This window comes from Lissotriton helveticus, chromosome 5_1 (genome assembly GCF_964261635.1).
Source record: "Lissotriton helveticus chromosome 5_1, aLisHel1.1, whole genome shotgun sequence".
Classification (NCBI taxonomy): domain Eukaryota; kingdom Metazoa; phylum Chordata; class Amphibia; order Caudata; family Salamandridae; genus Lissotriton; species Lissotriton helveticus.
The window spans coordinates 1,787,138,388-1,787,164,874 of record NC_136065.1 but is presented as its reverse complement, the minus strand read 5'-3'; the positions used below and the strand labels follow the sequence as shown (position 1 = coordinate 1,787,164,874).

The window sequence follows — 26,487 nt, the reverse complement described above, 5'->3', positions numbered from 1 at the left end:
TCTTAGTAGTTTTGGATTTTCCCCTTTCATTTGCATTAGCCATATTAGAGGTCTGTGGTCAGTTTGAACCAGGAAGTGAGTTCCAAACAAGTAGGGTCTCAACTTCTTCAGGGACCAAACCACAGCAGAGGCCTCCCTCTCAATGACCAAACAGAATTTCAAAGGGGGAAACCCTACTCCCTTCTGTGACACTTCCCTATAAGCGAAAAGCAGGCATGGCAACAGGACATCCCAACTCCTTTTGAGTTTTTCAGGGAGTCCCATGATCATACCTTTCAATGTCTTGTTGAATCTCTCAACAAGGCCATTGGTTTGTGGGTGGAATGGGGTAGTAAACCTGTACTGCACACCACGTGTTTCAGTCAAGCAGACATGAAGTTGGAAACCACCTCCTTATGAAACCCTACCCTGGTGAAGACACCCAGGAGGGCATTTGCTACTGCAGGAGCTGTAGTAACCCTAAGGGGAATTGATTCAGGGTACCTAGTAGCATGATCCACTACTACTAGAATGAATTTGTTCCCTGAGGCTGTAGAAGGTTCCAGTGGACCCACAATGTCCACCCTTACCCTTTCAAAGGAGACACCCACCACTGTCAGTGGTATTAGGGGGGCCTTTGGGTGGCCACCTGTCTTGCCACAGGCCTGACAGGTAACACAGGAGCTCACAAACTCCTTCACCTTTTGGTGCATCTGGGGCCAGTAGAAGTGACTGACTAGCCTTTCCCAAGTTTTGTTTTGCCCCAGATGTCCAGCTAGGGGAATGTCATGAGCCAAAGTTAGGAGGAACTCCCTGTACGTCTGTGGCACTACCATTCTCCTGGTTGCTCCAGGAGTGGGGTTTCTTGCCTCAGCATACAGTAATCCCTCTTCCCAATAAGCTCTGTGGGTACCACTGACATCTCCCTGTGCTTCTGAAACAGCTTGCTGCCTCAGGCTTTCAAGAGTGGGACAGTCTTGCTGTCCTTGGCACAGCTCTTCCCTAGTGGGTCCCCCTGGACCCAAGAGTTCAACCTGGCTCAAGCTCCATGGGCTCAGTTCCCTCTAGGGTTTCCAAGTCCTGTCCCTGGGGAGGGGGGTCCTGAGACGTTTGCTGTGTAGAAGCTGGTCCCCCAGTCTTCTGGTTCTTTCCTTTGGCTGGTTGGGCCATCCATTCAGGCTCCAAACCTACTTGTGCACCCTTCTGTTTGCCCTGTGCTCTGGTTTGCACACATACCAGTCTAGAAATACCCAGCATGGCTGCATGGGTTATTTGCTCAACTTCAGCCCAGGCGGAAGTTTCCAGGTCATTTCATTTCCAAGCAGACAGTCAGTTGGTAACTGTGGAGCCATTAACCTCCCCCAACCTAGTGTCACCATAGCCATAGGGCGATTAGTGATAACACTGTCAGCATTGGTGACTGGGTAAGTTTTCCCAATCAAGTATTGCTCTGGGGAAACCAGTATATCTTTCACCATAGTGACACTTGCACCTGTATCCCTCAGGGCTTCTACTCTAGTTCCATTAATAGAGGGGCATTGCAAGTACCTTTTCAAGTTGGGTGGTAACCCAGCTACATTGGCAAACTCCATTTCCCCCAAGGAGACTAGACTAGCTTGAGTGTATTCCCAATTTGCTCTGGACACTACTCTGATCCCATCTGTAGACTTTCTGTCCCTGGGGTAACTGTACTGGTGCCTTACGGGCTTTTGTTTTAGGGGCAGTTTTTGTCTAGTTAAATGTCCCAACTTTTTACAGTTGTTATAATAGGCCTTGTTAGGATCAAAGTTCTTCCACCTATAGGGCTGATGCACAAAAGGAGTAGTTTGGGCCCACCCCTCTGTACAGGTTTTTGGGGCCTTGTGGAAGACTCAGACTTTTTATCTTGGGGATTCTCACCACCTTTCCCCTGGGAAGGTTTTGTAACTACCTTCTTTTGGTCACCCCCAGTGGTTGTCCTTGTCACCCTAGTCTTAACCCAGTGGTCTGCCTTCTTTCCCAAATTTTGGGGAGAAATTTGACCTAGGTCTACCAAATGCTGATGCAACTTTTCATTTGTGCAATTACTCAAAATATGTTCCTTTATAAACAAATTGTAAAGTCCAGAAAAGTCATGCACATTGTGTCCAGTTAACCAACCATCCAGTGTCTTTACTGAGTAGTCTACAAAATCTATCCAGGATTGGGTCCCAGTGTCTCTCCTGAGCAGTCTACAAAATCTATCCAGGATTGGGTCTGGGTTTTGTGAGCCCCCTGAACCTAATTCTGTACTCCTCAGTAGTGAGTCCAAATCCCTCAATCAGAGTCTTCTTCCTGAGGTCATATGACCCTGCCTGTGGCCCAGAGAGGGTCAGAAGCCTGTCTCTGCAGTTACCAGAGACCAGTTCCCACAGGAGTGCACCCCAGAGAGGTTTCTTCAATCTTCTCATGTCACAAGCCCTCTCAAAGGCTGTGAACCACTTAGTGATATCATCACCTTCCTCCAATTTAGGGACAATGACAGGCTGACAAGGTAGCGCACTGCTGCTCAAGCGCTTCGCGCTTTTATTGCTGAACTGCTGTTTTTAAAAATCCTATTTTGTATTTGCTTTATTTTTGGGTTATTATTCCCTGATTTTAAACTGCCCCTTCACTTGCACTGTAATCGGTCTTGCACCGTTGCTTGAGCGGGTCCGGTTCCCGGGGTGGGGTTATTTGTTAGCCGCCATCTTGGAGTGGAGTGGTTGTGTGATCAGGCGCCATCATCTTTGAGCGCTCTAGTGCGCAGGAGCCAGTGAGGGACACCTATTTAAGGCGAGCCGTCTCAGAGTTCGCCCTGACAAGGTAGCGCACTGCTGCTCAAGCGCTTCGCGCTTTTATTGCTGAACTGCTGTTTTTAAAAATCCTATTTTGTATTTGCTTTATTTTTGGGTTATTATTCCCTGATTTTAAACTGCCCCTTCACTTGCACTGTAATCGGTCTTGCACCGTTGCTTGAGCGGGTTCGGTTCCCGGGGTGGGGTTCTTTTTTAGCCGCCATCTTGGAGTGGAGTGGTTGTGTGATCAGGCGCCATCATCTGCGAGCGCTCTAGTGCGCAGGAGCCAGTGAGGGACACCTATTTATCGCTCCCCGCCAAGCGCAGCCGGAGTCGTGCCAGAGTCCTGCCCGTCTGCGCCCGTCCGCGTTTGGACGAGTTGGACAGGGCAGGACTCCTGCCTTTGGTTTTCTGGTGGATGCGATGTTCTGCTACTCCAGGGACGCTCTTGTGGCCATTAGACAGCGCCTCCCGAGATGTGATGTGTCTCGGGTGAGTCCGATGTGTGGCCCGCACCTGTGTGCCTGTGGTAGGTGGTCGCTTGGGGCCCCCGCCTCCTCTTGTTGTATCGGTGAGGATTCTGTTTCTGGAAGAAAACGCTCCCGGCACGATTTTAGTATCTGGAACTTGAACGTTAGGTCGATGGTGAAACATTATCAAGACATTTATGACCTGATTGAAAAGGAGCTACCTGATATTTTCTGCTTGACTGGGACCTGGCTACAGGAGTCTGACTCGGCTATTCTTAACCTGGCTTTCCCCTCTGAGTATTCGGTCTACACACTTAATCGTTCCTCTAGAGGTGGGGGAATAGCGCTTGCTGTCAAATCCTGCTACCCCAGTGATTGGAGAGGTCAAAAAATCGCAGGCTGCGAAAGTGCCTCGTTTAAGATCTCCATCACTCCCCACTTTTCCTTTTCGTGCTTACTGATCTATCGCCCTCCAGGCAGCGATGTGGCATTTAGGGAGGCCCTCCCAGATGCTATTAGCACGTTGGCCGTAGGGTGTGCTAATTTCTCTATTCTCGGGGATCTGAATCTCCATTTTGACAACCTAACCGCGCCTGCCGTGAGTAGCTCTCTGGCCGATCTTGAGGCCTTGCAACTGTCTCAATTGATTACGTATCCCACCCATGTAGGTGGACATACCCTGGACCCCTTCTTTACGAATCTCGCAGAGGTAAGGGTTTCTACTCCTTCCCCCGTGGCTTGGACGGATCACTTCCTGGTGAGGATCCAGTGTCCACTGTATGAGCCCCCTCTTAAACCCACGGTCCGAGCTGTCCCCAGACGACACTGGAATAAACTCAAACTCGAGGATTTCCACCGTCTTCTGTCTAAGGACCCGCTGGGCCCGTTAGACACTGTGGAAACGGGCTATGACCGCTTTTGTGAATGGGTTACCAGGGCCCTTGATTCCCTTATCCCGGTGGCCTTGAGCAAACGTGGACCAAGGGACCCCAGTCCTTGATATGATGGCTCTCTGCGTGCGCTTAAAAGCACGTGTAGACGCACTGAGAGAATGGCGGAAAACTTATGACATCAGTAAAAAAGCCATGTATTTGGCCACCGTCAAATGCTACCATCGCGCGGTCTGCAGAGCTCGTGCGGCATTCTATGCCTTCGAATTTCGCAACAGCACCAATCAATCAAAAAACATTTTCAAGGCTCTTAAAGACCTGGTGGCAAAAAAGGCCTCTGCGAACGAATCTTGTTCCACTTCGCATTGTGAAACCTTGGCGGCCTTTTTTTTTGGAAAAAGTTCAAGCCATCTACCGAGCATTTCCTATGGCTATGCCTTCTGGCGATGGGCTTCTCAGCCCCCCAGTGCAGGATGTTTTACACTCTTTTCCCAGCCTAACACCCGAAAGTTTTAAGAAACTTGCTCTGCAAGTTAAGTCTGGGTCTCCGGCTGACCCTTTAAGGCCAGCTTTGTTTAGAGACTTGGCATCTTTCGACCTTTTGCCGGTCTGTTCCTTGATTAACATCTCGCTTGCATCTGGTTCGGTTCCCGCCAAGTGGAAAAAGGCAGTGGTTATGCCCATTCTGAAGAAGCCGTCCTTGGACGCCAGCAAACCTGAGAACTATCGCCCGATATCGCTCCTCCCCTGGCCGGCAAAAGTAGCGGAGGCGCATGTAAATACTGCCCTCTCAGACCATCTCTTGCGGGCCAACATCTTAGACGTTACGCAGAACGGATTCCGAGCTGGTCACAGCACGGAGACTGCCCTCCTCTTCATGGTGGAACACCTGCGCTCTGTGCTCGATGCGGGTCAAACGGCGGCGCTTGTTTTATTAGATCTTAGCGCCGCCTTTGACACCGTCTCGCACGGGATTCTTCTGCAGCGCCTGGAGGATGCTGGCATAGTCGGCCTTGCTCTCCAGTGGTTCCGCTCCTTTCTTGCTGACCGATCTTTTTGCGTGACCGTCCCGCCCCATCAGTCTAAATTCTATCCTTTGGATCTTGGGGTTCCTCAGGGATCCTCGCTGAGCCCCACGCTATTCAATCTTTACGTGAGACCGCTGGCTGAGGTCGTCAAGCGGTGGGGTATGACTATGGTGTCATACGCTGACGACACTCAGTTGGCGGTCACGCTCAGCGGGGATTCAGGTTTGGATGCCCCAAGATTCCAAAATGGACTACGGGCGGTCGCCAGCTGGATGACTTCCAACTGTCTCCAGTTGAACGCAAAAAAGACGGAGATTATGATCTTCGGCAAGCAAGCGGAACTCTGGGGCGATATGTGGTGGCCTTCAGAGCTAGGTCCCACCCCGACTCCGGTTTCGGAGATAAAAAATCTCGGGGTGTGGTTAGATCCTACCCTCAGCTTTGTCTGCCACACAAAGCGTACTGCTGCGTGCTGCTTTCGCGTCCTGCGTGGCTTAAGACCTGTGTTAAAAAAATTTGACGCTTCGACCAGGCAGCTTATTGTACAGGCGACGGTGATTTCTCGGCTCGACTATGCCAGCTCCCTTTTGGTAGGGATAAATCAGGCCGAAATCACTCGTCTTCAACGCATGCAAAATGCGGCCGCCAGAGCAGTTGTGGGGTTACCCAGGTTTTGTTCCGCTGCCAACACCTTGCGCTCTCCTCATTGGCTGCCGATTAAGCAGAGGATTAAATTTAAAGTCCTCTGTTTGTCTTACAAGATCCTCAAGGGCTCTCCTGCTCAGATCCTTCTGAATCTTTTGTCTCTTTATGTTCCGGTCCGCTCTCTACGTTCATCGGACCTTGAATTTGCAGTAGTCCCCCGGTTTAAGCGCAGCCGTGCTGGCGGCCGCTCATTTCGAGTACGTGCTGCGGCTTTGTGGAATTCCCTTCCTTTAGAGATACGTGCCCTTGGTGATCTGTTCTCATTTCGTAGGGCCGTTAAGACCTTTTTATTTCCCTAATTTGCTTTTTCTTTTACTCTACCCTTTTTAAGCTGTGTTATGTTGGTACCTTGTCGGGCGCCAGGACGCTCCTTCGCTGGAGCAGCTGTGCGCGTTATAAATGCTCACAACATAACATAACATAACAATCCCTTTGGAGATTTTAGGATCATAAGATTGCGCTCTATCCTTATTATTGGTATTGCTGCCACCAGAGATGGGGACTAGCCCCATCTCTGTCCTTTCTTTTTCCAGAGCCAGGAGTCTGGACTCTAGATCTAATGTCTTGGCCAACTTTGCTAAAAAGCTGTCCTCTTCATTGGGGTCCTCCCCAGTGGGTTCTCTGGGGCCTAGCCCACCTGTGTGGTTCCCAGGCTCCCTGAAGTTGACTCTTGGAATGAAGGGTATGGGGACCCTTACTTCCCTAGAGATGGGGAGGAGGGGTATTATTATCCTCCTCCTCCTCCTCTTCTTCCTCTGACTGGTTGTCACCCTGTTCAGAGGGGTGACCTTTTGCATACTCTGCCAGGAGCTCATGGAGCCCTTGTTTGGTTGGATGCAGGCCCATGACTATGTTTTTAGTTTTGCATAAGGACCTCAATTCTCTGAAATTCAAGTGCAAGTAAGGTGTGAGGTGGAGCTCCTCAACCACCAGGTCCATGGTGTCATCTTCACTAATAGCAGGGTTCTTTTGAGACATTCTAACCTGACAGTTCTAACCCTTCACCCTAGCTGTAGTGACTTTTATTTTTCTAAAATCCTAATGGGACTTAAGCAAGGCCCTACCAGATTTTTAGCGTTTTGGAAAAAACAATTTCAGAATTCTAAAGGCAATTTATGAGTTCTGTTGTGTGATCAGATGGGGACCAAGTAGTCCAACAAATGCAAGTTTGTATCCCACCGTTGATCCACTAATGTGAGAAAGTGGCTCTATACATATTGGACCAAAGTAAGGTACAGTGTGTATAGAGTCCACAAACCCCAAAGGTTTAACAGAGGTTAAAGTCAGAACTGACCTTACTCTCCAAAGTGGTAGCTTGGTCGAGCTGTAAGGCAGTACCAGAGGACAGTGTAAAGCATTTGTTGTACACACTCAGTCAGCAAAAGGTTTCACACACTCAAGAACTGAACTCCAGGCCAATTGTTATTATATCCTCAGATATAGTTGTTTTATTTTTAGAACCGACAGTTATAAAAATATACTTTTCGAGATACGAGTACTCCCATGTAAATACTTTACAGAGGAGCAATACGTTTGTAAACACAATAATTACAGGATAGCTAATAAGCAATACAGTTCTGAAACACATTCTAGCATTGGGCTCAATGGGTTTTTCATAGGAAAGTACAGTTGATTACTTTATGGATTACTTTGGTAGTTCCAGGACTAGGTCATAGATTCAGTCCTGGGGTCTAAACTGAAACCAGATTAGCAAAAACGTTTTAGTTACTGTGTTGGATTTTCCTGAATATAAAGCTGTTTTAAAAATTCACACTTCGAAACTTTTCATGATGATTCTGATAATGTTATCCAATGGGAGGAAATTCAGGTTACAGATAAAGTACGATCGCGTTACTTTTGTAACCCAGCACTCGTCTTCTAGGGCCAGCACTGGGGGCTTAACTTAAAACAGGTAGGTAATTGCGTTTCAGTATTTCGTACGATTTGTGAAGAATATTTGCAGTTTTCAAAAGTAGACACTTAGAAGAAATTTCATAGAAATGCAGACAATGGGTTCCTATGGAAAAAAATACAGGTTACTAGTAAACCCGCTAGGGATTACTTTGGCGGTTCAGTACTGGGCTGAAAGGTACAGTACTGGCTTCTCTCCTGATCACAGGTGAGTATTTTCAAATTCTGACTTTGGCTGATTTTATAGGAATATTTTCAGTTTTCAAAACTTCACACTAAGAATATTTTCGAGTCAAAATGGGTCAATGTTATCCAATGGCAGGTAAGTGAATTACCGGCCTCCAGGTGAGTACTTGGTTGGTGAAAGTAAGGTTCTGGGCACAGACTCAGGGGTCCCCCAGGATCAGGTAGGTATAGTTAGTACACCCTCAGCGGCACAGGGGCGGCCGGGTGCAGAGGTAGATAGGCCCAATGTTTGTCAATGAGAGGCAGGGGGCCTTCGGTTGGTGGCGGCTGGCTAGCAGGCCACGCGGCTGTGGGAGCTGGGCTCCTGGTCACTTGCTCAGGGCAAGGGGGGAAGTAGATTAGGACAGAGAGGTCACAGCCAGCGGCACTCGGGCGGCTGGGTGCAGGGTGCTTTTGAGCCGTCGGGCGCTCAATGTTATCCAATGAGGAACTTGACAAAGGAACAAAGGCTGCATGCTCGGGGACGGTGACTCTCCGGGGGAGACCAGCACTTTGAGAGGTAAGTTGGGATGTGGGAGCACAGGTAGGTACCGCAAAGGGAGGCACAGGTGGCTGTAGGGCGCCGGGTGCAGGGGTGTCTTTGGGTGTCAGAAAAGCTTACCCTCAGCTGGTCGCGGTTGGGGTGGCCCCTGGTTCTGAGTCTGCAGGCGTCAGCTGGTTCGTCGAGGAGGGTCTTTGGGCACTGGACTTTGGGTCCCAGTCACCGGGGGCACGTCCTCGTGGTTTGGTTCGGGTTGGCCCGGGCTCGGCTGGTGCAGAGTGGGCTAGTCTGGAGCTTCCTGGTGGGCACCATGTGGGTTGTTGCAGCAGAGCCTCTGCTGATGGGAGTCCCAATCTTCGAGAGGGTCAAGGCAAGCAGGTCCTCTGGGTGTCCCAAGGTTGCTGTCCGCGGAGGTCGCCGGGATTAGGCAGGACAGGTTCCAGGATCAACAGGCCAGTAGGGCTGGGGCCAAGTCAGTGGTTGTTGTCCTGTTGTTAGCAGCTGCGCGGCGGGTCTTCTTCTTCTTGATCTTCTTTCTTCTTGTTGGTATCGGGATCTAAGGAAGGAAGGTTCAGGTAGCCCTTAAATACTAAATTTAGGGGTGTTACAGGTAGGGCAAGGGCCAGGACCAATGGGTCCCTGTCCTGGGGTGAGTACACCCCCTAGCCTGCTCCTCTCCTGTGGGAGGGGGGCAGGAGCCTAGCTGGGATTGGGCAGGACTCCCCATCTACAAGATGGGGACCGGGGTCCGGGGTCGTGCTTCACCTCGCCTCCTCCACCTGAGGGGTGGAGTTGGCACAGGTTGGCACCCCCCCCTTCCTGACGTAGTTTTTCCCGCCAGTCTTCCCGCCAGAGTGGGGGTAGGCCTGGTGGGGGGCTGGTTGCTGGGTATAGCAAATGGTCTGGAGAAGCTCTCAGAGGAGGTATGCCTTTGAAGCTTCCCCCTGTCCATCCTGGGGGAGGAGACATAGCACCTCACCCAGGATGGGCTTTGTTGCAGACCCAGGATAGCGGGGGACTCTCCACCCAGGGGTCCATCAACATGTCTGCTGTGTGGCAGCCTCTGCAGCCACTCAGCCCAGACGTGGATTGTTGGTTCAGATTTTTGGGGGGCATCTCTAAGATGCCCTCTTGTGCATTTTACATTAAATCCCACACTGGCCTCAGTGCAGGTTTAATGTGCTGAGAAGTTTGGTACCAAACTTGTCAGTCTTTAGTGAAGCCATTATGGTCCTGTGGAGTTCGTAAATGACAACCTCCCAGCACCATATACTCTTAAATGGCAACACTGCACTTACAGTGCCCAGGAATGGCCCTGGGCACTGTAGGGGCACAGGGCTCATGCACCTGGGCCCTCACCTCTGGCAAAGGGCACCCAGCTAGAGGGGTGACTGAAGTATGCCAGGGCAGTTGGTTCTGTGGGCATGGCACACAGGGATGTGTGCCATGTCAACTCTTGCTTTAGTTCTGTACTTAGGCACTCAGCCTGCAAAGGCAGTGTGTGGGTGCCAGGGTACAGGGTCCCTGAGGGTGGCACAATAAGTGCTGCGGCCCTCAGAGGTCTTCTCTGGTCAGCATGCCCTGGGTACCTAGGGTACCATTTACTAGGGGCTGACAGGTGACCAGAGATGCCAATTGGGTGTTTTGTTTCAGCATAGCTTTTCTTTGTAGGGAAGGAACACAGGCCCTGGGTACCTAGTTGGCAGGGACCCAGGGCACACTCAGTCAAAGTACATCAGCAGTTCAGAAAAAAGTGGGGGCATACCAAGGCAAGAAAGATGGCACTTTCTCACACCTTTCTACTCTAGATTTAAAGGACGCCTACTTTCATATCCCAATCCATCCGGCTCACTGCAAATTTCTCAGGTTTGTGGTAGCTGGTCGACACTACCAATTCAAAGAGCCCCCATTCGGAGACACCACGGCCCCAGAGTCTTCACAAAATATCTGGCGGTCGTAGCTGCGCACCTCAGAAGTCAGAGCATACATGTCTTCCCCCATCTGGACGACTGGCTCATCAAAGCCAGCACATACCAGAAATGTTGCAAGCACACTTCAGTAACCATTTAGCTGCTTCAGCAGCAGCTAGGGTTCTCAGTCAATGTGTTAAAATCACATCTTCAGCCAAACAAAGTTCAGGATTACCTAGGAGCCACTCTAGATACTCAGAAGGCTGTAGGGTATCCCAATGCAGCCAGAATTCGAAACATTCAGGTGCTCGTTCTCAAATTTCAATCCACTCTGTCACTTTGTGGAAAAGTAAATTTTGCCATGTTCTGTGTCCCTACGTGTCCTCCATCTTATGTCATGTGTGCATGATTAATATGCATATGTATTCCCCCTGTTCGATTTAAGATGCAATTATAGTTGTGTCCATCTCTAGTATGCCAGTTCCCAGTTCTCGTGAAAGCTACGAGTATTAGGCCTATGTACAGTTACGTTGCCACGTTTCTCAGTGTGCACGTTATTTCATTGAAAAGTCCCCGTTTCTAGGCCTCAAATGGGCCCGGACACCAGATTCAGCGCCTGTCTCCTGAACCCTCGCTGAGGAGCGATACAGCCCCCACCTGTATCCTCGACCCTTCACTTACTTCCTGCCTCGCAGTGCCCGGCTCGGCCTGGCTCTGCCTACGAGTCTGCCAAGAGTATGTTATGATTCTAGTTATCAGTCCAGCCCTCCTTCTCTGCATTCCTAAGCTACTGAATCGCATCAATAGTTTCCGTCATTGTCTAGCCTTTACGTCTCCATGTAAGAGAAATACTGAATTAATGGTCATTTAATATTCTTCATCACGTACTACATGAAGAATAATGCATGCTCCAGTCTTAGAGTCTGTTAGCCTCTCCCCTCCTGACTCTTAGTTTATATCAACATGTCCTCTAAACATTAGATACTAGATAGGGTTTAGGTACATGTCGCCCTGACTCTCCAGACTTCAGTCTCTGCTCCTAGCACAGAGTTCATAGCCCCCAGCTTCTCCTAGTAACACGTCATTGTCAGTTTGCGCGCACCTCTAGGTCAGAGGTCCCGGCTCCTTAGGTAGCCCCCTCCATGTTTCCGCCCCATTTATGACATATTCTGTTACGTTTACATCACATGTCTATGTACACGCCTCTTGTTACACCCACTTTCACCCTTATCTTTCGCGACTGCTATTGACCACACCCACTGCTCCGCCTATCATATGTATTGTAATGCAACTGCTTTAATATATATGCTTGTGTACTGTTATTAAAGTTAGCGCGCTCATCCCAGATCCAGCCCCGGCAGCTGCCGGGCCACGCTAGTCCAATCCGGCCCCCCTGCCGGGCCCTGTCATCCTATTCCTGTGCAGGTTGTCCTGTTCCTGTCCTTTATGCTGTATTAAACCTGCAAACTCCTACTACCTCGAATCTTGACTCTTATTTATTGAGCTATCTGTTATTCATTTATCCATTCAAAAATAGAGGTATTATTTATTTATTTACCACATAATGGCGCCCGAACAGGGACTTGCCCTTTCCCCACGCGCCGGCGAAGCCACGCCGGCCCCCTGACCCTCTGCAGCCGTGACGGAACTCTTCTGCGCACCGGCAGATATTTCTGCTTCAAGTATCCCTCAGGCCCACGGAGGAGACGGAGGTGGCGGTCCAGCATCCAGACGAGGCGGTGGAGGAACGCGGCGAGTCCCGACCAGAGCCCAAGCCGAGAGTCCAAGGTCCGAGGTATCCGGAGGCCCACCCGTAACAGAAGTCCGAAGTTCGTCCGTCCGGCGTCGAAGCAGTCCAGTCCAGTCCGAGGCCTTCCGTTCTTGCTGCCCGGTGAGTACCATTGCTGGGGTAGTATCTAGACAGGGTCAATCTAAATTGACTCTGGTCCGTGGGTTGGTGGTACACAGACCCAAAACGAAGTGTCCACTTTGGTGGATGCGGGTCCTAACGTGTCTCTTTATGAGACCGGTGAGTTTCGTACTGTTTTAGCAGTACATCTAGTTTCTGTTCTAGTCAGTTCTGTTTCTCGAGAAAATTCATGTATTCTGTTTTCAGTATTTCAGGTAGTATTCTGTTCGAACTGTTATTTCAAATGTCATTCATGTATCTTAATGTCGTGGTATGAATGTGGAGTATTTATCGTGTTCATTGTGTATTGTAATTGCGTATTGTGTCTAGGTTAGTTCAGTCATGCCCTTATTTTCTAAACTACGTCAGTTAAAAACCAGAAAAGGTCTGCTAGAAGCAGCAGTTCCTGTCCCGCCTAGGGACAGTCCAGGTCATTTTATGTATCAAAAGCATGGCATAAGTGCCATATTGTATCTAGATTTATGGGTAGAGTATACCAAACAGTTAGAAGAAAAGTATAGATGGCCCGTATCGGGCACATGGGATGCCGAGTGCATCATGCGAGTATAAGAAGCATTATGGAAAAAGAAAGCCAGACAGTCACAGAAAGATGCCATCGAGTTATGGCGCAAAGAATCTCATAAGAGAACCGAAAAAGAAATCAGAAAGTCAGAATTAAGTAGAGAATCTTTAGAACGAGCCCAAGAAAGGGAATTAATCGAGATAGGTGAACGAGTCAAAACCGAACAGTCAGACAGACAGAGGCATGCCCTTATTAAGGGTATGTATCCTCTTCTTGCCGAGGGCTTGCCAAAAGCGACTCCGGAGGCATCCAGTAATTTTCCGCCACCTTTAGTTCCGACTAAGCTACGTCACAAACCGACCGCAGCTGATATTTTTATTTCGTCCTATTTGGACGACACAGTCCCGGAATATGCAAATCCTGTTCCGCCAGTCCCTGTAAATCAGGCAATTCCTGCTCCCCCAGACACCGGGGCACCCTTTGCAGTACCTGCTACGGTACCCCCGGTCCGGCCTGCATTACAATTTCCCACTCTGCCAGTACGACGAGTATCAGTCGACGATTCCAGTTTAGGGGCCGCAGGAGGAGGTCCTCCTGGTACCCCGCCACCACACCAACGTAGAACGTTGGCCGAGTTACATGAATGTGCGTTACAACGTACGCCCAAATACAAGTCCGTTGCAGATATCCGACGAGCTCTTACTGAATGCCGCTATGATCCAGTCGCAGGTGATGATAGTACAGTTATATATTCCATCCGTGTAAGACGGGTGACCGGGTATTTAGACACCCTACCAGATATGAAAGGAGATCTAGACAGAATATATCGTTTCATCCGTACAGGGAATGATCCAGAAAGCATTAGCGAAGCCATGTCTCAAAGGAAAGCTGAGATCCAGCTCATGATATTAAAGTTTCTGATTAATTGTCTAATAAGAGAACAAGACTACCCGACTAAAGATCCGGCCGAAATGAGAATCCTGACAAGGTGGAGTGATAATATAGCCGAGGGTAAGCACAAGACTATCAGTAGTATAGAGAGTATGTACAAGAAAATCCGTAAAGAAATAATAAAGTTACACGAACAACGTAAAGCAGCACAAGTAAGCGAGAAAGAAAATGACTCTACCGAAGAGGTAGACGACGAGAATCCCACTAAAATAGCGTATGTAGGAAAATCTAGATTTCCAGATCGCCATTTATGCCTAGAACACAAGACAGTTTTTCATCATCCAGCACCAGAACAAGGTTCTCTAGAACAAGTATTTCAAGCTACCGATCACATTTTGAAGTCACGAATCGGTTATAGTGAGTTAAGTACTATGCATGAACAAGAACTAGTCCGATCAGCAGTCCGATGGATTACTGATTCTACCACTTTTCCAGACGAAATAGTGGCACAAATGTTTCTGAAATTGCCCCCAGCCGAGCAACGACTGGTGGGTATGTATATGATCCAGCACCTCATTACTCTGTATGAGGGTCAACATTCTGATCCAGGTCCGTTACACGATGTCCTGAACGAGTTACTCCAGTATAGATGGAAAGGTCTAGGTACCGATTTAATTAGTGTCATTCTAGAACAGCGCCACAAATATAGAACGTTTTTGAACCCGCATTTTGTTCATGTCTCACCCCCAGAAAGTAAACCCTTTTACATAGATAGACAGAACCCGTTACGGGAAGTACACCCAGTCAGGACAACAGATGGTGAAATGCAACGAGTGTTTGTTTACACCCCGATTACAAAGATGGAACTCTTAGAGATGAAGAAATTAATTCCTTGTCACGACAAAGATCCAGCAGGGTTCCACCGAGAATTAAAAGACATGCTCCGTATGGGAGAATACACGTATCCAGATATAATTAAAATGCTAAAAGTCCTATTGCCCGCAGGGGTATATGAGAAACTCAAGGAAAAAGATTGGGAGGTGGGAGAGAAAAAGATCGATTGGGCAGTTCTCGAAGCTGAAGATAAGATACGAGTACCAGGTACCGGTCTAGGAGAGAAATGTAAAGAATTACCAGAACTGTTAATACAAGTTTTGCCTAGATTATTAGCCACTAAAAAGGAAGACTGGGATGCAATCTCAGCCTGTAAACAGAAACAAGACGAAGACACTAGTGATTTTTATTCTAGATTTGAAAAGTGTTTTATTATAAACAGTGGATTGAAAACGAGTAGCGAGTCATACCCTCATCTTTTTGTTACTAAATTAGTCGAGAATTCAAGTCCCCAAGTTAAGAATCGAGTTTTGAAAGTCGAAAGTACGTGGCAAGCTAATACTCCGTCCCAGATGTTACAGATGCTTCAGTATCAGCAGAATAGAATCCGAGAAGAGCAAGATCACGAGAGAAAACGTATGAAAGACACGAAAATGAAAGTACTAGTTGCACAATCTGTTCCTCAAGACAGTCAGAAGAGGGGTACGAATCAAGCCAGTCATCCTACAGTTCCCGCTAAAGGGACATGCAATTATTGTAAACAGCCAGGTCATTTTATAAACGAGTGTGCAGTTCTGAAACACAATATAGCTACTGGTAAGACTAAAGAAAGACCACGTCCGCCTAGACAAGAACAAGTTTCACAGACTTCTCAGCCACAGAATGCACAACAGACAGTTCCAGCACCGCAGCCTATTGCTGCAACACAGCATGTTACACAGCAGATGTACCAGTATGCACAGTCCGAGTATCCAGAGTATCAGCCATATTCATGAAACAGCCTAGAGAGGGAGGTAGGCTTGCCTCTCATCGAGATACCTGTAGATCAAGAGGGTCCCTATGTTCACAGTCAAGTACTAGGGAAAGACAGAAAGTTTCTGATTGATACAGGGGCAAGTAGGACGACCATCAGTCACGCCGAAGTTCCAGGGGCTCCGCTCTCAGGCTCTAGAAATGTTTCCCTTGGATTTTCAGGAAAGCCTATTGTAAACGAGATATCTAAGCCAGTTACTCTAGAAGTAGGTCCATTGTCCCGCACTACTGATCTATTACTTACGAAGTCATGTCCAGAAAATCTGTTAGGTATTAAAACACTGAAAGAATTAGGTGCAGTTATTTGCTGTTCCCCAGAGGGAATACGCTTGTTTCTACGTGACTTCAAGGGTCACTATGTATTACGAGATTTTGATCCGAGATTGTCTAATGTCCCGCAGCATCTATGGGCGCAAGGTCCAACTGATGTTGGTTATATGCAAATCACACCCCATTGTGTGACTCTCAAGCCAGGTGTAGTCCTGCCACGAATCAGACAGTACAGACTGCCACCTGAGGCTGTAGCAGCCTTATCCAAAATTATTGACGAGCTCATGGCTCAAGGAGTAGTTGTAGAAACCGACTCCAATGTATGTAATTCTCCGATCATTTCAGTCATGAAACGTACTGATCCAAATGCACCCCCAGTATATCGATTAGTGATTGACCTTCGAGAACTTAATAAATGTATTATTCCCCAGTACCCAGTTGTCCCAGATATCTCTTCCCTATTGACAGCTATTGATTCCGAAGCCTCATTTTTCACAGTCATAGACCTCAAGAACGCGTTTTTTAGTGTCCCCATTCATCCAGACAGCCAGTTTCTTTTCGGATTTTGTTTAAATGGAAGGAGCTATATGTTCACACGAGCTCCTCAAGGTTTCACAGAAAGTCCTAGTATTTACAGTCAAGCACTTAAGAGACAACTAGACAACATTCACATGCCAACTGACACTGCCCTGCTCCAGTATGTCGATGATCTACTAATCACAGCCCGTTCTGAACGTGCTTGCGAGCGAGCATCACTTACAGTCTTGTATTTCCTTGCCGAGATGGGGCACAAGGTGTCCCCTTCGAAGCTTCAATTCTGTGTCCAGCAAGTGATCTACTTAGGCCACTTGCTGTCCAAGAGGGGTAGGCAGTTGACACCAGACCGTATCCAGTTAATAGCGAGTCTTCCTCAGCCCAAGACCCAGAAGGAGGTACGTACTTTTATCGGCCTTACTTCTTACTGCAGACAATGGATTCCTCAGTATGCATTTCTAGCTAAACCACTGATACAGTTAACGACACAGGAGGCAGCCGTATCGACTGTCCTCCCTTGGACATCTGAACATACACTTAGTTTCAATGAGTTAAAGAAAGCTTTATGCCAAGCTCCTGTTCTAGCTACACCGAACTACAGTAAGCCTTTTACACTTTTCGTCACAGAACGTGAAGGTACAGCATTATCTGTTCTCACACAAGATCAAGCAGGACAATACAAGCCCTGTGCTTATTTCTCGAGCACACTAGATCCTGTAGCCCAGGCTCTACCTGCGTGCCTCAAGTCAGTTGCAGCCACAGCACTAGCTATCAGACAAAGTGATTCCATAGTATTAGGACATTCCTTGACAGTACAAGTTCCACACTCCGTGGAAGTTCTTTTAAACCGAACCCAGACTCAGCACTTGACTATTGCACGTTTAACAGGTTATGAATTGACACTGTTCCAGCCACACATAGAAATCAGACGCTGCAACGTTCTAAATCCCGCTACACTGTTACCGTCAGTTACTTCAAATCCTGCCACACATGACTGTGTGGAAGTAGTTAACATTATGACTAAGCCAAGACAAGATCTGACAGATATTCCATTACCAGATCCCGACCTGACACTTTATGTGGATGGTTCATGTATGAGAACAAGTACAGGAGAACTAGTAGCCGCGTATGCAGTGACTACTGACACTGAAGTTATAGAAACACACCGTATTGACACCCTGTCTGCTCAAGCAGCAGAGCTAGTTGCTCTGACACAAGCCTGCATACACGCTAAGAACCTGAAAGTTAATGTTTACACAGATTCACGTTACGCATTTGGAGTCGTACACGACTTTGGAGTGCTCTGGCAGGAGAGAGGTTTCATGACTTCTCATGGAACCAAGATTCAGCATGGTCTCCTTATTCAAGCTCTGTTAGATGCCATACATTTACCGACATCTATTGCTATCATGAAGTGCAAGGCACATACAAAGGTTACTGACACTATTTCTCAAGGTAATGATCTAGCAGATCGCACAGCCAAGCTTACAGCACAGACTCCAGACATGTTAGTTAACCCGACACAGACACATACTCCAGATCAGACTACATGTATGACAGTTAAGGACCCCACTCAAGATGTCATAGATATTCAGTTACATGCTACTCCCGATGAAATCAAGAAATGGTCCGAACAAGGAGGGGTCCAGACAGATCAGGGATGGGTAACGAAGGGTAAAGCCACATGGTTTCTCCCCGACTCTATGGTTCAAGTCATTATCAATACCGCACATAGTCCAGCACATTTAGGAGAAAAAGCCATGTTAGACAGTATCCAGAACATTTGGTTCAACAAGCATTTACGAGCTGCAGCCAAGCAGAAAGTCCGTACCTGTATGATATGTTGCCAGTTTAATCCAGGTAAAAGTGTCCCGGTGGATCAAGGTGGATTCCAGCCCCCTGACCACCCTTTTGAAGTCCTCCAAATGGATTATATTCAGATGGAGCGATGTCGAGGTTTCAAGTATGTCCTTGTAGTCGTATGCGCTTTGTCCAGATGGACAGAAGCATATCCAGTTCCAGATTACACAGCCGCGACCACTGCCAAGCAGTTGGTTCGTGAATTCTTCCCCCGTTATGGACTCCCTTGAGTCGTATATTCTGATAACGGCCAGCCATTCTCATCTGAGTTGATGAAACATGTTTCCATTTTGTTAGGGTACCAGTGGAAGTTCCATTGTGTACGCCATCCTGAAGCAGCTGGTCTAGTAGAGAGACATAATCAGACCCTGAAAATCCGTATTGCCAAGATTTGTAAAGAGAAAGGTGTGGACTGGCTAGTAGCTCTGCCAGTTGCTTTATTTTATATGCGCATGGTCGCGCATTCCAGAACAGGTCTGTCTCCGTATGAGGTCGTATTCGGCCGCCCCCCTAACATGTGGGGTACACCTAGACCTCGAAGTATTACCGATGTTTCAAGTAATATGCTGACAGATTACCTAGCTTCCTTGATGTCTGCCCTCAACTCTTGTCGTTCACAGGTTGCTGCCGCATTTCCAGACAATACCGAGGTGGCACCGCATGACATCGTTCCCGGATGCATGGTTCTTGTCCGGAATTTTGATCGTTCAAGTCCGCTGGAGCCTCGCTGGAAGGAACCCCGACAGGTCCTCCTGGCCACCCGTACTGCCGTCAAGCTGGAAGGCAGGAAGGGCTGGGTCCACCTGTCACATGTGAAAAGATTTTTTGGACTAAAACCTGTTACCAAGAACATTTCCGAGGATCTTAAAGACTGCCAAAGTACTATTCTTAAGGACTGTCCCGCAAAAGACAATGATATTGAACCCTCCCTGTTAGAGAAAACTCCGCAACAAGAGTATAAGCTCAAATTAAGGTCTAGTAAAATAAGTCAGCCAGTTTGATTGTCTAAGTCCTCCCCTAGGTGAAACGGTTAGACCGGTTTCTGACATGTATAAAATAGACCCCCATAGTGAGAGAGTTAGTCAAAACTCAATCCGATGTATCGTTTTTCTAAGTTTCATATTGTTTTTCAGCCTTATGACTACCTGCACATGTTATGCATTTTATTTGTATTTTCCAGTTTCTCATGTAAATAAGTCTGCTAATGCTACAGTAGAACACACGTTTAGTGATCTGCCTCCTCATGAACTCTCATATCGTCTCGCTATGCGAAATAATTCTTTTATCCGTATGTTACATTATTCACACCAGACCAGCAATGCCACTAATTGTTGGGTGTGTGGTCGACTCCCCCCTTTCCAGACACCGAAGGGAGTTCTGCCACTCTTTCCTTATCCATTTTCACATAATGGTTCGTGTGGAGCATGGTCCACGTTAACGTCATCCTCAACAGATATGTCTTTTCTTAACAGTACATGTTTTCCAGACAAGCAAGGTCTTCCCCACAGAACAGGGTTAGATCTAGAAAATGAAGTTTATAATTTAGGTAATTATTCTTCGAATTTTATGGTCCTAAATGTTCAGTCTGATACTACTCCAGACTTACCTGCTATATCAGTATTACCAGTTAAAGGCGAATTATGTGTCCGAAATAATGGTTCCGTACACGTAGGCCATAGTGATTGTACTACTATTGTCAAGTATAGTGACAGTAGGAAATCTATTTTCAAAGCTTCACGTCATTCTTATTTTGTTTGTGGTCAGACCGCATATGTTCGTCTGCCCCTCGATTGGGAGGGTACCTGTTACATTGCCTTCCTACTGCCACCAGTTTTTCTAGCCCCACCTGACTACTATAGGAATTCCCACCTAGTACATACTAGACACAAAAGAGACCTCCCGATTGTCGATTATACTGAAACTGCTCTAGAACAATACATAGATATCAATAAAGGTGTCTTCCCCTACTTAGGTACTGTTGTAAATAGTAAACTGATACGTAGATTAACCAGAACCCTTGAAGCAGTAGTGATTGAGACTACTTCTGCTCTAAGTAATTTAACCGAGGAGCAATCCTTTATGAGAATTGTCGTGCTCCAGAATCGTCTCGTCCTTGACGTCATACTGGCCGATAGGGGCGGGGCATGTAGAGTCATCGGATCTAGTTGCTGCATTTTCATCCCTAATAACGCGCCGTCTGTTTATTCAGCTATTACCAGACTCCATAATATTGCCCATATGTTACACCAAGATCCAGGCACCTGGACATGGTCCGGTTGGTTCTGGAATATAATTTCCGCCTGGGGATGGAAAGTATTGTCATTTCTAGGTATTGCAGTAGCGATCATATTCAGTTGCTGCCTCTGTATACAATGTGGCCCTGCGATTTGCGGCATTTGTGCTACCTCTTGTATTCCTAGTCCCAAGTCCCGTTCTAAATCCAGTTCCAAGAAAATTCGAGACGAGCAAATGACACTGTATGAAATGATAGATGGTATCATGAATATTGATGTTTCCTGATGGAAACGTAGTGACAAGGAGGGAATGTGGAAAAGTAAATTTTGCCATGTTCTGTGTCCCTACGTGTCCTCCATCTTATGTCATGTGTGCATGATTAATATGCATATGTATTCCCCCTGTTCGATTTAAGATGCAATTATAGTTGTGTCCATCTCTAGTATGCCAGTTCCCAGTTCTCGTGAAAGCTACGAGTATTAGGCCTATGTACAGTTACGTTGCCACGTTTCTCAGTGTGCACGTTATTTCATTGAAAAGTCCCCGTTTCTAGGCCTCAAATGGGCCCGGACACCAGATTCAGCGCCTGTCTCCTGAACCCTCGCTGAGGAGCGATACAGCCCCCACCTGTATCCTCGACCCTTCACTTACTTCCTGCCTCGCAGTGCCCGGCTCGGCCTGGCTCTGCCTACGAGTCTGCCAAGAGTATGTTATGATTCTAGTTATCAGTCCAGCCCTCCTTCTCTGCATTCCTAAGCTACTGAATCGCATCAATAGTTTCCGTCATTGTCTAGCCTTTACGTCTCCATGTAAGAGAAATACTGAATTAATGGTCATTTAATATTCTTCATCACGTACTACATGAAGAATAATGCATGCTCCAGTCTTAGAGTCTGTTAGCCTCTCCCCTCCTGACTCTTAGTTTATATCAACATGTCCTCTAAACATTAGATACTAGATAGGGTTTAGGTACATGTCGCCCTGACTCTCCAGACTTCAGTCTCTGCTCCTAGCACAGAGTTCATAGCCCCCAGCTTCTCCTAGTAACACGTCATTGTCAGTTTGCGCGCACCTCTAGGTCAGAGGTCCCGGCTCCTTAGGTAGCCCCCTCCATGTTTCCGCCCCATTTATGACATATTCTGTTACGTTTACATCACATGTCTATGTACACGCCTCTTGTTACACCCACTTTCACCCTTATCTTTCGCGACTGCTATTGACCACACCCACTGCTCCGCCTATCATATGTATTGTAATGCAACTGCTTTATTATATATGCTTGTGTACTGTTATTAAAGTTAGCGCGCTCATCCCAGATCCAGCCCCGGCAGCTGCCGGGCCACGCTAGTCCAATCCGGCCCCCCTGCCGGGCCCTGTCATCCTATTCCTGTGCAGGTTGTCCTGTTCCTGTCCTTTATGCTGTATTAAACCTGCAAACTCCTACTACCTCGAATCTTGACTCTTATTTATTGAGCTATCTGTTATTCATTTATCCATTCAAAAATAGAGGTATTATTTATTTATTTACCACAACTTCCAGCTCGAGTGTTTGTGCAACTGCTGGGAATGATGGCATCTTGCATCATGATCGTTCCCCACACCAGGTTACACATGCGTCCACTTCAAGTGTGTTTAGCCAGTCATTGGAATTAGTCTCAAGGTCTATTAAGCGATCTAGTGTTCTTAAGTGGCCGTACTCCTCGCTCTCCCAAGTGGTGGAACACACAAAACGTATCAAAAGGGCAGCGGTTCATAGACCCGATTCCACAAACACTGTTCACAGCTGATGCATCCCTTACTGGCTGGGGGAGCTCTACTTTAACAACACACAGTGCAAGGGCTGTGGAGTCAACAGCAAAAGATGCTCCACATCAGTCATTTAGAGCTCATGGCAATCTTTCTAGCTCTAAAAGCCTTTCAAGATCACCTATCTGGCAAAGCTGTATTAGTCGGAACCGACAACATGACATCTATGTATTTCATACAAAAACAGGGAGGCAACTGTCCCACTTAGCACAGGACGTGGGCTATTCACCACAACATTTATCTCCTAGTGGAACACCTCGCAGGAGTCAACAACCAGATTGCAGACCTCCTCTGCAGGCAGAGACATCAAATACACGAGTGGGAACTTCACCCTCAAGCTCTCCACCCATACTTTCAAGCTTGGGGAGTACCTCACTTAGACATGTTCGCAACCCCGAAAACGCAAAATGTCAAAGGTATCCACACCTGTTATCCAAAGGCAATGCTGTATGGATGAACTGGTCAGGGATGTTTGCCTACGCTTTTCCGCCTCTCCCAATCATTCCATCAGTGGTTCGGAAACACAGGCAAACATCACTCACGGTAATACTAGTAGCTCCAACTCTTTCTGGTACCACACCAAAAATGACATTTAACTCCCAGTCTCCTAACACAGAGCCATGGAGAAATCAGATCCCAAGCAACTGAACCATGCCATCTGGCTCCTGAAGTCATAGAGTTTGGTTATCTAAACCTTCCACCAGACTGAATGAACATTATTAAAGAGGCCAGGAAGCCTACCACAAGGGCTTGCTATGCAGCCAAATGGAAGCGTTTTGTTATCTATTGCAATAACAATCACAACCATACAGAATATATTATTGCATTTGCAGCAGTAAGCATTGGCCTATACATTCATCAGACTGCATCTTGCTGCCATAGCAGCTTATCTTCAAAATAGACAACATTTATCGCTATTTCGAGTGCCTGTCATCAAAGAATTTATGGAAGGACTAAAAAGGGTAATACCACCAAGACTTCCACCTGCCCCAGTATGGAATCTTAACATTGCCCTCCCAAGGCTAATGGGTCCGCCATTTGAACCCATGCACAAATGTGAGCTACAGTTCCTTACTTGGAAAACAGCTTTCCTCATTGCAATCCCTTCATTAAGACGAGTGAGTGAACTACAGGCACTAACCATAGAAGAACCATTCTTTCAGTTACATTAAGATAAAGTGGCTCTTCGTACCAACCCTAAATTCCTACCGAAGGTTGTAGCTGCATTTCACATCAATCAGTCGGTTGAGCTACCTGTATTCTTCCCTCAACCTGACTCTGTTGCAGAGTGAGCTTTACATACCTTAGATGTTAGAAGAGCTCTTTTTTATTACATTGAAATAACAAAGGCATTTTGTAAAACCAAACAGCTCTTTGTAGATTTTGCACCGTCTCACAAGAGCAACCCTATCTCCATATCAGGAATTGCTAGGTGGATTGTCAATTGTATTCAGATTTGTTCTCAAAAAGCCAAAAAAACTCTTACAGTACCCCCTAGAGAACATTCCTCTCACAAGTTAAGGGCTACTATGGCTTTCTTTGTGAATATCCCTATTACTGATATCTGCAAAGCTGCAACATGGTCTACACCACACATATTCACCAAACACTATTGTGTAGATGTGTTAGCAAGACAACAAGCTAATGTGGGTCTAGCAGTACTTAAAACGTTTTTTCAGACAACGCCAACAGTTATAGGATAGCCACCGCTTCCGGGACACTGCTGTATAGTTTATGCAAAGCATGTGATCTACAGCTCACCTGCCTCGAAAGGAAAATGCTACTTACCCAGTATGCATCTGTTCTTGGCATGTAGAGCTGTAGAATCTCATGCGCCCATCCACCTCCCCGGGTACCTATGACTACAGTAGTTCTCTATTCTGTTACTAAACCTACTTACGCATGGACATCTCTATTCTCTACTACTCCATTCTCTCACTCTCTACGGAAAACAATCTGAAGATATCACCTAAGGGAGGAGTCACTTACCTCGTAACTAGGGAAAACTTCTTCCAGAATAACAAGTGCAAACATCCGGACCCAACACTAGATGGCGATCCTATGCAAAGCATGAGATTCTACAGCTCTACATGCCAAGAACAGATGCATACTGGGTAAGTAGCATTTTCCATACGATGTTGGGTCATGATTAACCGCATGCGTGCGGCGGATTTTCCCGCTGTGTGCGGCATTTTTTAAATTACCGCGATACATGACGAGCTCAGCTCGTCATCCGCGTACGGCAGGTAACGCTGATGACGAGCTGAGCTCGTCATCAGCATAGAAGGGGTTAAAGGAATTTGTCAATATTGTTTTAGATGATCAGAAGTGTAAAAAAGGGTATTAGGAGGAAACTGTAAAGTAAAATAATGAAATTGACAGAAGTGCCAGAGGGCGCCTGCTAATGTTGCAAACTGTTTTTTGTCCTGTGCAGTGCTTTGGGGTCCGTGCTGTGAGCAAGGTGGAGCAGAAGACATGGCAGCAAGCAAACAATTCCTGCAGACTCCTGGGAGGGGAACTGGCTGCCATCAGCAACTACCTGGAGCAAGGTAAGAGATTAACAGTGATATAATCTAGTACTTCGCTGGTTATACTCAAGCAACTACGTGGAGCTATGAATTGTGCAAGAATTTTAGCATAACTACTGAGTGCTGCCGGGGCAGGGAGGGTGGAAGGGGCTAGAGAATGCAAACATTCAGAGAAGGAAATGGAGAGGAACTGCAGAAATGCTTAAGATTGTAAGTTCTTAGACCAAGAAAATGCTATAGCGTGGCGAGGGATTTGAGCATGAATTTAGCACGATATGCTGGGACCGGGTGCAACACTATTGCCGGGCAGAGCAGCATTGTGAACATAGCAAACAAAAATGAGATACAGGTGCATCCCGACCACCAGGTAATGAAGTAGGGTAGCACTGCTACATCTCAAGGTCATCAGGGCATAGTGAGTGAAGCTAGTTACTCGAATAGGAGTACTCAATGGAGTAAAGTATTTATGTACCCAACTGTGAGACTGGATAATATTGAGTTGTTTGACATTTTGGCTCTCGTTGCTTGTTCTCACTCATTATTTCTTTATTTTCTCTTTTGCTCGGTTTTATTTTCACTCAGTCTTCCGCTTTGCCTTTTGTTCCTTCTTTTCTATTCAGTCTCCTTGCTCTTTGCTACCTTCTTTAGTCAGATTACACGCTGGCTGAGACAAAAAGAATGAAATAAAAAATGCTATTACATTTTTTCTGCATCTTTTTTCTATAATTGTCAAGAAAAACCTCTATTACTCAGCCAGCTGTGGTCCACCCTAGGAATGGAACATTGGGCACTGGAGGGCTAGTGCCGTTGAGAGAGGATTGGTTGAATAGGAGGTACTTTAGACACTTTGTCAAGGTCGCCCAATCCTGCCAGGAAGACAGGAAGATCAGGAATTCTAGTAAACATCAGCAGGTTATTCACAAAATAGGGCAACTGCACATGCTGTCAACTTAGCATATACCCCACATGACTGCAATGTCTGAAAAGAGGGAGTCCACGAGTTCAGAGGCCGTATATTGTGCTTTGCAGCATGTCAAAATACACACACCACTAATTCCTCATACACAGTTCATGAAACAGGGTTCAACAGGTTCAAGATTGTAAAAGTACCTGAAGTGAGTGGCCCGCACATCAGGACTGGTTGGACTGTGCTCTTGTTGAATGCAACCTCAGTGGTTCTAGGTCCAAATAGAGAAGGCTGGTGAAGACTGAAAATGGTGAAGCCAAGTTTATTCATGGGTCAGAACCACCAGCTCCTCTTCATTCTGTGACATCCATTCAACAGCCACCTCCCAGCTGCCGCAGCTGGCCTGTCACCAGGCTTACATTCCGTGGAAGGAGCCACAACTGACTGACCAATGAGGTTGGTGGGGAAATTACCCAACACAAAGCCACCATAACACTATTGCCAACAGCTTAAACATATGGTTAAACAATCACAGAATTATAACCATTGTTTATCTTTCTTACCCCCTTTTCCACTTAAAATCTTCATTTGTGTGCTCTCTCAGCTCTTCTCTTACCGACTAGCTGAAGTTTCTCTTTCCTTGTGTTTCATTAGGAACTCTTAGTTCTCATCAGCAAACACGACATAACCTGCAATGCTTGCTGTGGAACCTTGCACATGTACTATTTAAGATGTGACCCTAT

General features: G+C 46.9%; 1 protein-coding gene across 1 annotated transcript in view; it reads left to right on the top strand.

The window, feature by feature from the left end:
- Positions 1-26,487, top strand: part of MRC2 (mannose receptor C-type 2) — a 545,797-nt gene that overhangs the window by 455,878 nt on the left and 63,432 nt on the right. Inside the window, 1 exon segment of the mRNA XM_078645096.1 lies at positions 24,744-24,858. Coding sequence (XP_078501222.1) covers positions 24,744-24,858 — 115 coding nt within the window.